Source organism: Onychomys torridus, chromosome 4, assembly GCF_903995425.1.
Source record: "Onychomys torridus chromosome 4, mOncTor1.1, whole genome shotgun sequence".
Lineage (NCBI taxonomy): Eukaryota > Metazoa > Chordata > Mammalia > Rodentia > Cricetidae > Onychomys > Onychomys torridus.
Window position 1 is genome coordinate 68,230,960 of NC_050446.1, and position 14,598 is coordinate 68,245,557.

Consider the following 14,598-nt stretch of genomic DNA (forward strand, 5'->3'; position numbering starts at 1 on the left):
TTACCTTGTAAACAGGAAGTGGGGGAGGGTGAGAAGCAGGTCCAGAGCTGCTGTTCCAATTAGAAACCTCCAGAGGCTGGCCCAGTGCAGACAGGTTGAGAGGGACACGGGGCTGTGTCTGGGAGAGTCGTGGGCCAGCGCCTGTTCTGGGCCAGGAGATGGGAGAAGACAGCTAGAGGCCATGGGACTTGGCTCCTTCCTTAGAGAAGAGGAATCATCCCCCACCCCCACCCCTGCTGAGAGCTGCCCTGTCTCATGGTTACCCCAGCCCAATGAGGGGAGCTTTCACCTGGGCACACTCATCTCTATTCCTTATGTCTGTGTACACTCTGCAAGTCTGTAGGCGCTCTACATTGATAGCCTCTCCCAATTCTCACAGCAAAGTGTTTCGCCCAGTGCACAGATGAGGGAGCTGCGGTGAATGGACATGGAGAGTTCTGGAAGGACTCATTGATCCACATTCACTCACTTAGGAAATGGTGGCGGTCTTTTCAATATGATTTTCTCACTAAGAACATCCGTCCCTGGTTCTGGGAGAACTTGTCCTCTTGGATGGCGGGGGTGGACCCTAGGACTATCTACCCATTTGTCCCCAAGGCCCTGACCCCCTGACCTCTCCCTTGCCACTGATTTCTTCATGTTGGTTCAACATTAACCCAGAGAGAGTCAGGACAATCTCTCAGATCCCAGCAGCTGACACACTATGTTGCACGTCGGAGGCCTGGGGCTACCTGGCTGCCTGGCTCTGGCTGCCCTGGTTGGCCTGGTACACAGCCAGCATGGTAAGGGGCCCTTGGGGGCCCGGGCATGATGGAAGATGCGGGATAGGCCTGTGGGTTGGGGTATCCTGACTAAGACCAGAGAACACAGGGACAGTCCCCAGTTGGACCTCAGACCAGAGTGTCCAGATTAAAGAAGGAGTCAGGTGCATGGCGCAGGAAGGGGGTGCCTCTTCTCTCTTCCAGAATGGTGAGCGGGCTGGGGCAACCCATAAAACGTGGGAAACGCACAGGCTATGTTCAGTGGCCTTCTGGGTACTTCAGCAACCCCTATGTCCGCTCATGGAAGCCAGCTGGGTAGGCCAGGCTTGCTTCCCTGAGGGCTACCCCCTAAATGGCTAAGCTAGCCAGGGTTTCCAGAGGCGATTTCTTGTGCCCCCCACCCCCGCCCCCCGCAGTGTTCCTGGCCCCTCAGCAAGCGCTGTCGCTGCTCCAGCGGGTGCGGAGGGCCAACAGTGGCTTACTGGAGGAGCTAAGGAAGGGCAACCTGGAGCGAGAGTGTGTGGAGGAGCAGTGCAGCTACGAGGAAGCCTTCGAGGCCCTGGAGTCTCACAGTGACACGGTGAGCCCGGCTGCGCGAGGAGGGGCAGGTGGGTGAGGAAGGGCCTGGGCTCCCTCTGCAGAGCAGTGCAGGCACCGTAGGTGACTGACGCAAGCAGGAGACAGCCGGCTCTTGCCCTGTTCACACTTTGGCTTCCATTCTGACCCCCAGTCTCACTGGGCTGCAAGATGGGTGCCCCAAATCTGCCTTGGCGACTGGAGGCCTGGGCTGTCACAGGGAGGCTCATGACATCAGGGGACCTCTTCAGCTTCAGCAGTCGGCTAGACTGGGGCTGTCTGGGTTGCCTGGTGCCTGCTTAAGCCTTTCTGCCATTTCTGGGTGCCCTTGTGGTGCACCCACCCACTCACTGGTCCCGGGGCTCTGTGGCAGCCCATTTCTACGGGGGCCCACTCTTCTCCTATCTTCTCCAGCCCGGAGGAGACCTCATTCAGTCATGTGTGCTGGGGGACTCTCTCTCTCTTCACACTCTCTCCTTCTGGAAGCCAAAATGGGGAGCTAAAGGCAGGCTGCGGTGTGAGGGAAGAATGTAATGTCTGCTGGCTCTCACCCCCAGCCCTTGCTTTGCAGGAGGTGTTCTGGGCCAAGTACAGAGGTGAGTGGCCAATGGGATTTGCCCCCGGAAGGGAGGCTGGGGCACTCTAGCTGGAGACTACCCTTTCCTACAGAATTTCCTGCTGCATAACATACCCATGCACCCACTCTCCCCCGCCCCCACCTGTTACCCCAGCTTTTATCGACATCATCCCCACAGCAACACTAAAGGTGTTTCTGATTTTTTTTTCTTCCCAGCTTGTGATTCAGTGAGGAAAGCTCGAGACACTTTCATGGAGTGTATGGAAGGTGAGGGGCAGACTTGGGGTGAGCGGGTGGTGGAGCAGCCTGGGCGAAAAGGAGTATCAGTGACTGGTCAGGCACCTCGGCTGAAGCGGTGTCTCTGGTGTCTCCAGTGCCTGACATCGTCTCCTTGTTCTGTGGTCAAGGATGTCTTTGCATGTGGCTTTGTGCCTGGCAGTCAGCCAGACTGTTGGAGGGACGGATGGATAATTAATTAGTCTTGGGGGCCTGGCTCTTCACGCCTGACTAGGCCTCTGTCCACTCTCTGTCAGAGCTCTATCTTGTTCATTGAGTCTCCAAAACTTTCTGTTTTGTTTTTGAGACAGGGACTCTGGTAGCCCAGGGTGGCTTTGAACTTGCTAGATGCTGAGGATGACCCTGAACTCCTGATCCTTCTACCTCCACCTCCTCGTGCTGGGCTTACAGGCTTGTGCCACCACGGCCAGCTTTCCAGTACTTCCAATGATTCCCCATTACCCACAGGCTCTTAGCCAGGAAAGCCTTGACTTTCTCGTCTAGACTCCCAAACCCTCTTTCTGCTCTGATAGCCAGTTGGTTGGGGGCGGTAAACATGTCAAGATGTCTCAGCCCTTGCCTATTTTGTTACTTTCTGCCAGAGCAGCCAACACTTCCCACTGAAGGCCCGGTCCTTCAAGGACTTCTCAGAGCCCTCAGGGAGGCCTCCCTCCACAGCATTCTGAAAGTGTCTTTAGTCTAACAATAGGCTCCACTATCGACAGGAAACTCCTTAAATGCCAGTTTCCTTCCTCCCTCCTCCCCTCCCTCCCTTCTTCCTTCCTTCTTTCTTCTGTCCTTCCTTCCTTCATTGAGTCAAGGTCTCATGTGGCCTAGCTGGCTTTGAACTCCTGAACCTTCCCACCCCATGTTGCCTTGGTTATCTTGAAACTCACTCTGTAGACCAGGCTGAGCTGGAACTCACAGAGCTCTGTCTGCCTCTGCCTCCGGAATGCTGGGATTAAAGGCATCTGCCACCACACCTTGTCTTTTTATTTTAATATGTATAGGTGTTTGCCTGCATACACATCTGTATACCACTTATATGTCCTGGTACCTGCGGAGGCTAGAAGAGGGCATTAGGTCACCTGGAACCAGACTTAAAGACTTTGTGTGCTGCCATGTGGGTGCTGGGAATTGAACCCAGGTCCCCTGGAAGAGCAGCCAGTGCTCTTAACTGCTGAGCCATCTCTCCAGCCCCCATTCTTTCATTACTTACTAATATATATATATTATACTAAGCCTTTAGTGTGTGCCAGGCACTGTGGCACTGTGTTGGTGTTGGATGCTGGGGATTTCTTTTTGTAGTGCAGAGGAACTGGCCTTGAACTCTCAATCTTGTACTTCAGCTGGCCACATACTAGAATTATAGGGAGGTGCCACCATACAGGTGCTTGGGACTTTCAGAATATGGACTAGTTCTGGGTTTTACTCACAGTCTCAGGATAACAGAAATACCAAATATCGAGGGACTCTTGGAAAAGCCAGGAGAGAGCAGAGGGATGGTTGGCTTGTCAGCAGAATCAGAGATGGCGTCCCAGAAGAGCTATGTACCCGGCCTTGTGGGATAAGTTGGTGAACAAATCTGAGAGAATTCTAAGCGTGGAAACTGTGCAAAGGTTACAGTCACAGGAACAGGGAGACTGGGCCCAGGTGAGAACCGTGCATGTCATCTGGTTGGCACGTGGCTGTTGTGGAGCGGACAGACCTACTACAAAGGAGCAAAAGGCATGTGGGTTACAGACGTGGGCCAGAGAGAGCCCGCAGCAGGGAGACAGACAAACGTTAATAGAAGACCTGGGAGAGTCCTCCGGGGCCGACACAGACGCAGGTGTGTATCTCTGTAGGTCGTTGTGCTATGGATCTGGGTATGAACTACCTTGGGACCGTGAGCGTCACCCACTCCGGTATCGAGTGCCAATTATGGCGGAGCCGCTATCCACACAAGCCTGAGTGAGTGCTGGGCAGGCCTGTCTACCAGCAGGCCAGGAGAGGAAGCAAAGACACTCTTGGGAGGCACAAGGTCCCTGAGCACCCTTCTCTTCCAGCATCAACTCCACCACCCATCCTGGGGCCAACCTGCAGGAGAACTTCTGCCGCAATCCAGACAGCAGCACCAAGGGACCCTGGTGCTACACCACAGACCCCACTGTGAGAAGAGAAGAATGCAGTGTTCCTGTCTGTGGTGAGCTGGGGCCCGGAAGCAGTTCATGGCCAAGGCCCAGGGGGCTTCAGAAAGCCTGGCCATCTTGAATGGGCATCACAATGCTGGCCACCTTCAGAGCAAGGGGGAGGAACCACAAACTGAATGGGCCTGTTGGTCAGGGCACTGGGAGACCCAGGCAGGCTGCCTATCACCTCCTTCCCAGTCTTGGTTCCTCATGCTCCTGGCTGTGGCTCATTTCAAACAACTTTTTGTGTCCTGCCAAGGTGCTCTTCCTCCGGGAAATCCTCCTGGATCACTTCAGCCACATGCCTTTTCCAAACACCAGAAGCACATGGGGCTCTCCCTGGGTGACTGTTGTGATAAGTTCCCATTACCTAGCCCCACAATAATGCTGCAGAACCAACACCCTTCCCCGAGGGACAGGCCACAGCAAGTGTTTATTTCTTACACCATGGAGGCATGGCTAGGATGCTCTGAGCTGCACTTGCTGGGTGTGTGACTCAGCTGGGGAGACAGGGTTCTATCCATGTATGCTGGGTCTGCCTGAGTGGGTGTGCTAGGAATGATGGGTCCAGCCAAACCTGATTCCTTGCTTCACTTGTGTTCATGCTGGGGCTGAGCAGTACCTTGAGGAAGTTCCTCCCGCCCATGACAATGTCAGAAGTGTAGAACAATGAACAGCAGTGCTCTTTGAAGGCCTGTTCAGAGCTGGCAGCTAGTCCTGCCCGCATGCCCTTGGGAGGACTGGCGTGCCCACAGACCATCTGTCATCTGTACCATACGACCAAGGCCAGAGTCAGGAAGTGAAGCACTGTCCGATAGAAAACCACGGAGTAAAGAATCGGGATGTAGGCAGAGTGGTGAATTCACACCATGAGCTGGGGATGTGGTTTGGTGGTTGAGAGCTTGGCTAGGATGCACAAGGCCCTAGGTTCAAAACTGCTACCCACCAAAAACAAGGGCTGGCTTGGCAGCACAGACCCATGATCCCAACACTGGAGATGCTGAGGCAAGAGGACTGAAGGATCGAAAGTTCAAGCCCTGGGTTGGAGACATGGCTCAGCAGTTTATAGTATTTGCTTCTCTTGCATAGGACCAGAACTCAGTTCCCAGCATCCATGTTGGGTGGGTGGTCCATAACTACTTGTAACTCCAGGGAATCCAACACTCTCTTTTGGCCTCCACGAGCGAGCGCGCGCGCGCACGCGCACACACACACACACACACACACAGAGAGAGAGAGAGAGAGAGAGAGAGAGAGAGAGAGAGAGAGAGAGAGAAATAAAAATGAAAAAGAGAAATCTTTGTTTAAAAGTTCAAGGCCTGTGTGGACAACAATGAATTCAAGGCCAGCCTAGGTGACTTAGTGAGACCCTGTCTCACAGTGCAGAGAAAACCGAGGGCTGGGGCTATAACTCAGTGGTAGAGAACATCTCTCCCCTAGCTGCAGGGCGAGCAGCTGTTCTTTGTGAGCTACCTTCCACCCGAGACAGGTCTTCAGGCAAATCACCAGTGATTTTTAAATGCTCTTAACAGCTGCCTAGACTGCACCTTCTACCTGTCTGTGGAAAATACACTGCCAGCTCGTTGAAATTGAGCTGTCCACACAAACATCCTTAGAAGACCCAACAGCCTTTCTGCTGTATCCAATTACAACACAAAACCTTAGCCTCCTGTGGTGGCACACACCTTTAATCTCAGCACTTGGGAGGCAGAGGCAGGTGGATCTCTGAGTCTGGGGCCAGCCTGGGCTACAGAAAGGGTTCTAGTACTGCTGGGGTTGAAGACGTGGGCCATCATGCCCAGCTTGTGCTGTGTGTTTTACATTCTCAATTTTCAGGGAAGGTAGGCATGCGTGACCCATTTGAAGGGAGGTTGCTGAGGCTGGGGGTGTTTAGGCTGTCTGGAGTCACACAGATGGAATCCACCAGGACAGGGATTCAAATCTCCCTTGTGTTTGTGTGTGGTCCTCCCCAACTTTGGCTTCTGCATCCTTCCACACCAGGCCAGAAGGACCGTACCACTGTGGAGATGACCCCTCGCTCTGGAGGTTCCAAGGGGAATCTGTCACCTCCACTGGAGCAGTGCATCCCTGAACGTGGCCGGCTGTACCAGGGGAACCTGGCTGTGACGACACTTGGGTCCCCCTGCCTGGCCTGGGCCAGCTCGCCAGCCAAAGCCCTGAGCAAGTACCAGGACTTCGACCCGGAGGTGAAACTCGTGGAAAACTTCTGCCGCAACCCAGACGGTGATGAGGAGGGCGTGTGGTGCTACGTTGCCGGGCAGCCTGGTGACTTCGAGTACTGCAGTCTCAACTACTGCGGTGAGCAGAGCTCAGGGGCAGAGGACAAGTGGGGTCATTACAACCTTCCCGAAACCTGGCCAGGGGTGGGTCCTATTCTCACTTCATAGATGAGTCAATGAATCCTGAGAGGTTGTTGCCTGGTCGTGGAGGAGTACCTAGGCTCTTAAGCTCGGAGTCAAACGCCCTCCAAGACCTGCAGGGGCTTGGGAAGGTCTAAGGTCCCAACCCTTTACAGAGGAGGCCGTGGAAGAGGAGAGTCAGGATGGGGAGGAGTCCATCGGGGGTCGCACCACCGACGGGGAGTTCCACACCTTCTTCGATGAGAAGACCTTCGGCATGGGGGAGGCAGGTGAGGCACCCGCGTGTCCGTGGGACACGGGGCTGGAGGGCAGGATGGGCCCCTCACCATCGGTCTTACTCTGCAGACTGTGGCCTTCGGCCTCTGTTTGAGAAGAAGTCGCGAAAAGACGAAACGGAAAAGGAGCTTCTTGACTCTTACATGGAGGGGCGCATCGTGGAGGGCTGGGACGCTGAGATGGGTATCGCCCCCTGGTGCGTCCTGGACTGATCTGCAGGCCCGGGGAAGTCCTGTCCCACCAACAGCCACTGCAGGACCTTGCTCTTACAAGTTCTGGTTCACAGATGAAACTAGCACCTTTTACTTATCCTCAGAGCAACCTCAGCCGACTGGCTTTACCATGTCTCTCTCCTAAGTAGATGGTGGAGCAGAGGCCTTGCGGGCTTCAGTGACTCATGCCAGGCAACAGTACACAGTCGGGACTTGCATCCAAATTCTTCTGACTCCAGAGCTGTGCTAAACGGTGTGAAGTCGACACTTGAAGAGCTCTGGTCCCCCAGAACAGCCAAGTCAATCTGACCTGGAGGCAGCCCCGTCCCACTCTCTTTTTTTTGGGTGGGCGGCAGGGTCTCAAGTAACGGAGGCTGACCTTGAACTTCTGATCCTCGTTTCCACTTCCCAAGTGCTAGCTAGGGTTACAGACTTGTGCCACCATCCTAGCCCAGTAGCTTTTAATCTAGACTCTTTTTCCATTTCTAGAGCTGCTGAAGGACCAGGCCCAAGCCGCTAATGCATTCTGCTTCTCTGATAGGCAGGTGATGCTTTTCCGCAAGAGTCCCCAAGAGCTGCTGTGTGGGGCCAGCCTTATCAGTGACCGGTGGGTCCTCACTGCCGCCCACTGCCTTCTGTACCCACCCTGGGACAAGAACTTCACTGAGAACGACCTTCTGGTACGCATTGGCAAGCATTCCCGCACCAGGTATGAAGTTGGTGGCTGATGGTGACTAGCTGGGACCTGAGGGCCCATTAGGTGGGAATGGCTGTTTATCTCCCACTGTATGACCTCTCAGCATCCCCACTGGGAAAGCCCATTTGGCCATGTCTTGACCCACTCCAGACACCAGAACATGGTCCAGGTAGGAGTCGCTTTAAATTGTGACTCTTTGAATAGTACATGTGGCTTGTGCCCATCCCCGTCTGCTGGCCTATGTGGCTCAAGAGCCCTTCGTGGATACTGGACTGGGAGGAAGCTGCCAGCGGGCTGCCAAGGAAGATGCAGTGGCTCAGTGGTCATCCCGCCTCCCAGACTCTGCGGGCAGACTGTGACCTTCCTCAGTGAGCTGAGTGTTGTCACTGGCGGGCTTACAGCTCTTGGCTTTTTTGTTGGGGTCTGCACAGGTATGAACGGAACATTGAAAAGATCTCCATGCTGGAAAAGATCTACATTCACCCCAGATACAACTGGAGAGAGAACCTGGACCGTGACATTGCCCTGCTCAAGCTCAAGAAGCCCGTGCCCTTTAGTGACTATATTCACCCTGTGTGCCTGCCGGACAAGCAGACAGCAGCCAGGTCAGCGCCAGGGCCGGCCTCTGTGTGATTCAGCCCGGGTTCTGGTCCTTGGGGCATGGCACACATTTGCAGATGGCAGTTTCATGATCTGAATGTATTAAGTCCTTTTCTCTGCTAGGTTTTGGTCTCTGGGAAATAGAGTTGGTCATCAGGAGGCTTCTAGATGTTGTCAGGGACAGTTCTCATTGGGTTCCTCTCTTTCCCTTAAAGTTTGCTCCAGGCTGGGTATAAAGGGAGGGTGACAGGCTGGGGCAACCTTCGGGAGACATGGACCACCAGCATCAGCGAGATACAGCCCAGCGTCCTGCAGGTGGTGAACCTGCCCATTGTAGAGCGGCCGGTATGCAAGGCCTCCACCCGGATACGCATCACTGACAACATGTTCTGTGCTGGTAAGCTGTATGTCTTGGGCCAGGGATATAGCTGGGCCAGGGGTTGGTAGACTTGGGATGTGGTATGGGCACATACGTGGCCACTTACAAGTCAGATGACTCCAGGCAAGTGGCTGAACCTTTTGATGGCAAAAGGAAGGTCAAAGTTCCATGCTGTGAGGTGTGAGGTTAGAGAGAGTGTGTTTGGCTTGTGGCCATTAATTCCTGCTCAATATATGCAGCTCAGCAGAGATCCTGCATAGGGAAAGGGTATTTATTCAGCCACTCAACATATATTTCTTAAATGCATATTGTGTCCAAGACAGCATTGAAGGTACACAGCAGAGACCCAAATAGGTGGTCCCTATAATATTAATCCCTACTCTTTTTATAAGGGTGTGTGTGTGTATGTGTGTGTGTATGAGAGAGAGAGAGAGAGAGAGAGAGAGAGAGAGAGAGAGAGAGAGAGAAAGAAATATGTATATTATTATTATGTATGTGAATTTGTAGGACACGGTTAAAGTTGGGTGTCTTATTCAGTCATTCTTCACATTTATTTGTTTGTTTATTTGTTGAGTCTCACTGTGCAGTCTTGGCTGACCTGGCAGTTGCACACTTTCTATGTAGTTCAGGCTGGCATCAAACTCGGAAATTTGTCTGTGCCTATATTAAAGCCATGCATAGCTCTGAGTTGTTTAGTAGATTTTTAAAGATTTATTTATTATGTATACAGTGTTCTGTCTGTGTGTATGTCTGCACACCAGAAGTCACCACATCTCATTATAGATGGTTGTGAGCCACCATGTGGTTGCTGGGAATTGAACTCAAGACCTCTGGAAGAGTAGCCAGTGCTCTTAACCTCTGAGCCATCTCTCCAGCCCTGATTAGTAGACATTTAACAAAACATAAACTCTTATTTTCCTGAGCTATGGTGTTACTCTGTAGCTTAGATGGTCCACTGTTGACAGCATCCCTGCCCCGGCCTCCTAAGTGCTGGGGTTAAAGGCGTGGGCCACTGCCTGGCAGCTCAAGCTAATTATCCCATTTCAGCTGGGCGGTAGTGGTGCATGCCTTTAATTTCAGCACTCAGGAGGCAGAGCTAGGCGGATCTCTGTGAGTTCGAGGCCAGCCTGGTCTACAGAGAGAGATCCAGGACAGGCACCAAAGCTACACAGAGAAACCCTGTCTCGAAAAAACAAAAACAAACAAAAAAGTTGTGTGTTTAGGAGTTTGCATGTTGCTTCAGTCCTGTCCTATCTTTGGGTTTGTACTTTTTCAAGATGCCAAAGCCTGTCTTCCTTCTTCCTTCTCATTACTCTCTTTTCTTTTTTTCTTTGAGACAGGGTCTTTCATGTGACCCAGGCTAGCTTTGAATTCACTATGTAATTAATGACCTTGACCTTGTTGCTCCTGCCTCCCCCAATGCTAGGATCACAGCCATGTGTCATCACGCCCAGTTTAGTTCTTGTGGTGCCCAGGATCCTAATGGCTTCATGCACGCTGCAGAAGTACTCTATACCACACTGTATAGTGCAGGCTTATCATGAATTTGTAATACTTCTACTTTGGCCTCCTGACTGCGGGTGGGCACAACCACACTCAGTCATTTTAACTACATACTTTTCACTTTTCCCTACTTTTTTTTTGTCTTTTGAGACAGTCTCATGCACCCAGGCCAGCCTCAAACTCACTAAGAGGCAGAGGCTAATTTTAAACGAATCCTCCTGACTCTTACCTTTTGTTGATTTTTCCAAGCATACACCATGACATCTAATTTTTCTCATTTACTTTTAATTTTTAGGTTTGTGAGTCCAAGTTTTTGTGCCCACCCCCCAATATACTTGGATTTGCTTGAGGATTTCACTTGGTGTTTTGAGTTTCTCTGTATAATTACTGTCCTCCAGGCTGTCCTCTGTCCGTACTCCCTCTGTGTAGCCCTGGCTATCCTGGACCTCAATCTGTAGACAAGGCTGGCCTCTAACTCAAGAGATCTGCCTGCTTTTGCCTCCTTTTGGGATTACAGAGTGCACCACCACCGCCTGACTCTTGAGGTTATTTCATTGAGATAAATTTTGTAGTTGATTGAAGGTATCTTACTAGCTAAGGTCTTTGGTTTTCCTAAAGTATCTTTCTATGGGTCTGCTAAGTTCCCATGTGTTTGCACATAGGAGTTCTGAGATTCCTAATTTGATTCTGATTGTTTCTACTGAAAGATGTTTCCATCTTCACCCTATATGTGTTTTAGATTATATATACAATTCAGTACACTAAATTGAGGTTGAGTGTTTCTGTAGTCTATTTATTTGAAGTACAGGGGTACAGGAGAGGGCTATCTGTGACTTGGTCACAGTGGAATGGTGAGAAATTTCGACAGCCTTGGCAGTTAGAGCCAAATTTGCTAAAGGATTAGATACCTGGGACAGGAATGTGGTCAAGATAGTCATCTTGGGATCAAGTGGGTGTTATTGGGCTCTATGTAGTTCCTTAAGGGAAGTGACTCCTGAACCCTGCTGTTCTTTCTCAAGGTTTCAAGGCAAATGACACCAAGAGAGGAGATGCTTGTGAAGGCGACAGTGGGGGACCTTTTGTCATGAAAGTAAGCTTCTCTAAAGGCCAGGGGCTGGTGGGTAATTCTCCAGTGCTAGGGAAGGTTGGGGACTAGGAACTTGTTTTCAGGAACAGCTTGGATCTGACTATTGAAATCCTACTTTTCTTCCTCAGAGTCCCTATAACAACCGTTGGTATCAAATGGGCATTGTCTCATGGGGTGAAGGCTGTGACCGGAATGGGAAATACGGCTTCTACACGCACGTGTTCCGCCTGAAAAAGTGGATACTGAAAGTCATTGATCGATTTGGATAAACGAGATAAGGGGGCATCCATAATATGGGATCCTCACTGCAAAATCACAGAAACCAGTCAAAATATTTTTGTGGTTTGTTTATGTTCTCAATAAAAGTGACTGTTAGTAAGTCTCAGGGTGCCCAGTGCTGTTGATGGGCAATTCTCTGGACTGGGCTCTGGAAGAGGCAGTAATGCTGCTGGACAGATGGAACTGCCACTGTTATATACACATATATAAGATTTATTAGAGTGGTATACAGGCTGTGATCTGATTAGTCCAACAATAACTCTCTCTGAACAGAAAGGCCAAGAATCCAGTAGTTGTAAACACCCTGGGGTGGATGTCCAGATGGTCTTCATTCTACGTTGGAATCTTTAGGAGGTTCTGACGCCTGTGAAAGAATGCCTCAGGATAGATCAATGAACTTGCCAGAGAAAAGTGAGGCCAAGCAGGCAAAAAGCAAAAACTTTCTTCTTACAGGTCCTTTTATGCAGGCTGGACCACACGTATGGCTCAGATTTAGGGTGGACTTACCCATTTCAAATGATCCAATCAATTAAATTTCTCTTCCAGGACATCTAGGGCTACACAAAGAAACCCTGTTTAGAACCACTCTGTGCCCCCCAAAAGAAAAGTTCTCACAGGCGTACCCATCTACTTGTGTTTTAGTTGACTCCAGATGACAAGCAAGATTTTAGTCATAACATCCTATATCCTTCATCATCAAAATGGAACACATGTGTCCCCAAGAGGCTCAATGTTTACAGCCCCTTTGAGATTATAGAGATGATGGATGGGCACAGGCTTCTCACATGACCTCTGCATTGTTACCTTTGGTCCTCATGTGCACGTGTTGTTTGAGACCAGACCTCACTGCAGCACTGACTCTCCTGGAACTCACTGTGTACACTAGACTGGCCCTGAACGCAGAGATCGCCTGCCTTTACTTCTCCAGTACACAGATTTATAAGGATTAAGTGATTTTTGCTGTGTACTGAACACAACTGTACTGGCATCCTGTCTGGCATGTTTAAAGTTCCTTTTCTGATCACTTCCTCCCTCCTTTGGCCCCCACAAAGCACATAATGACGTGTGTGTTGGGGAGGGAGTTTTTCCCAGGTCTCTCCTTACATAGCACTTACCAGATTAGAGCACTTTGTAGTAAAGAGGGGTAAAAGATACTTAAGTAAATAAACTTTGGGCAAATTTAAAAGTCTTAAAATCGTGAAGAAGTTCTGCCACAGTACATCATTTAAGGGGTCACTGGTTAATGGGACATTTTCGGGTAAGTGGGCTCCACCACCTCCAGCATGTGATGTGAAATTGCTGACATTGCAGAACTGTGTTGAGAAGATGCATTCCCTGAGCTCCAAGGCAAGGCTGAAGACTGAAGGCCTGTCTGCTTTAGGTGTTAAGACAGGGCAGGGGGTCATGCGCTTACCATTGTCAGCTTTGGTCAACTAATACGCATGGTTAGAAGTGGGAGGGTTAGGGATGGTGACAGTGGCAGGTGGATCCCTGTGAGTTTGGGGACAGCCTGGCTTACATAGTACCTACCACGTTTCAGTCAGCCAGAGCTACACAGTGAGACCCTGTCATGACCAATAAACAACAACAAAAAACAAAAGCCAAAAGGTGGAAGGATCCTCAGCCCTTCTCCCTTCTGGGTCTGCCGAGTCTCCTCGTATAGTTTAGGCTAGTCTCCAACTTGAGATCCTCTTCTATCAGCCTGCCAAATGCTAGGATTAGGATTATAGGCATATGCCTCCACTGTACTGGCTTTTCATATTTGATGCATAAGAGAACAGAGAATTAAAAGTTCCTTGTTTATTCTGTGGTTCTGGCTGACTTGAAAGCTGGACAAAAATGGCCACGAGTTCTCAGTGATATTGGGCTTTAGGGGGAAAGCATTAAGAATGATTGTAGTTTGACTTGGCGGTGCATACCTTTAACACCAGCACTGGAGTGGCAGAAACAGGTAGATCTCCAGGCCAGCCAGGACTCCATAGTGAGACCTTGCTTCAAAACAAATCAAGAATGCACTGTAATACACAGAGCACACTCAACATTACTGTCGGGGTTATCAACTTTGAGCATTTCGGGTTTTCAAATGCATGGAGCCCATTCTAGACCTCACTTTCCATGTATGTCCTCCTACAGCAGCAGATCCCACCTTCCCTGCTGTGAACACTTACCACTCCATGCTCCCCCTATGAAGAAGCAAGTTTAACATCAGGTAGCCTTGCGCTCACAGGAAACTGGTGACTGGAACCAACAGAGGGTTCATTTGATGGAAAATCAAGATTCATTTTCCTTCCATCTTTCATTGTGTGGAATGCAAGGTGAGTAGAAGGTGAGAAGAAAGTTCTGAGTTGTCCTGGAGCTTGCCTGGAGTCTCCCTTAGAACCCAGAATTTAGTCCTGAAGTAGTTTTCTAACTATGGAAGAAGATCCTGTGGGATTTATTCTGGAAGCAAATCTTCAGTTCACATTTTGTCCTCACTCAACTCAAGTATGAAACAATTAGTCTGGACTGAAAGGAGCTCAGATATTCAGGGAGGAAAAGAACAAGCTGTCCAGATCCACCACTGAACCCAATTCACTTTGTGTGGGAACTGCTGCTCCAGTCACAGCTTGAAAACAATCTCATGTCATTTGTGCAATAAAGTAGTAGGATATTAAATATTCCTCCATCAACTGGAGATGACCAAGATGGTCATGAACCAAGACCTCCAAACAAGGAGGGACAAGTTTTCTCTGCTCCTTGGGTCTGCATGTGGCCAGCAGGCCAGGAGATGTCCCCTGTTCCAATGGAGCTACAGCCCCAGTCCATGAGTTAAGACAAAGTAGA

The 14,598-nt window shown here is 50.5% G+C and overlaps 1 protein-coding gene across 1 annotated transcript; it reads left to right on the forward strand.

Annotated features, from left to right (window-relative positions):
* The first annotated feature begins 642 nt into the window (after positions 1–642).
* Positions 643–11,875, forward strand: F2 (coagulation factor II, thrombin). Its single transcript, XM_036183032.1, has 14 exons — positions 643–782; positions 1,178–1,341; positions 1,909–1,933; positions 2,131–2,181; positions 4,038–4,143; positions 4,239–4,375; positions 6,363–6,680; positions 6,898–7,011; positions 7,088–7,214; positions 7,772–7,939; positions 8,359–8,532; positions 8,743–8,924; positions 11,429–11,499; positions 11,625–11,875. Exons 1-14 carry the CDS (start codon positions 704–706, stop codon positions 11,763–11,765), a joined length of 1,857 nt encoding a protein of 618 aa, XP_036038925.1. The 5' UTR covers positions 643–703; the 3' UTR covers positions 11,766–11,875.
* The last annotated feature ends 2,723 nt before the right edge of the window (positions 11,876–14,598 follow it).

Bases quoted from the DNA above. Each gene is read 5' to 3' on its own strand.
- F2 (XM_036183032.1), top strand. From the start codon at position 704: ATGTTGCACGTCGGAGGCCTGGGGCTACCTGGCTGCCTGGCTCTGGCT. The intron at 7,012-7,087 runs GTGAGGCACCCG...CTTACTCTGCAG, and splicing joins CTTCGGCATGGGGGAGGCAG to ACTGTGGCCTTCGGCCTCTG. The intron at 8,925-11,428 runs GTAAGCTGTATG...TTCTTTCTCAAG, and splicing joins TGACAACATGTTCTGTGCTG to GTTTCAAGGCAAATGACACC.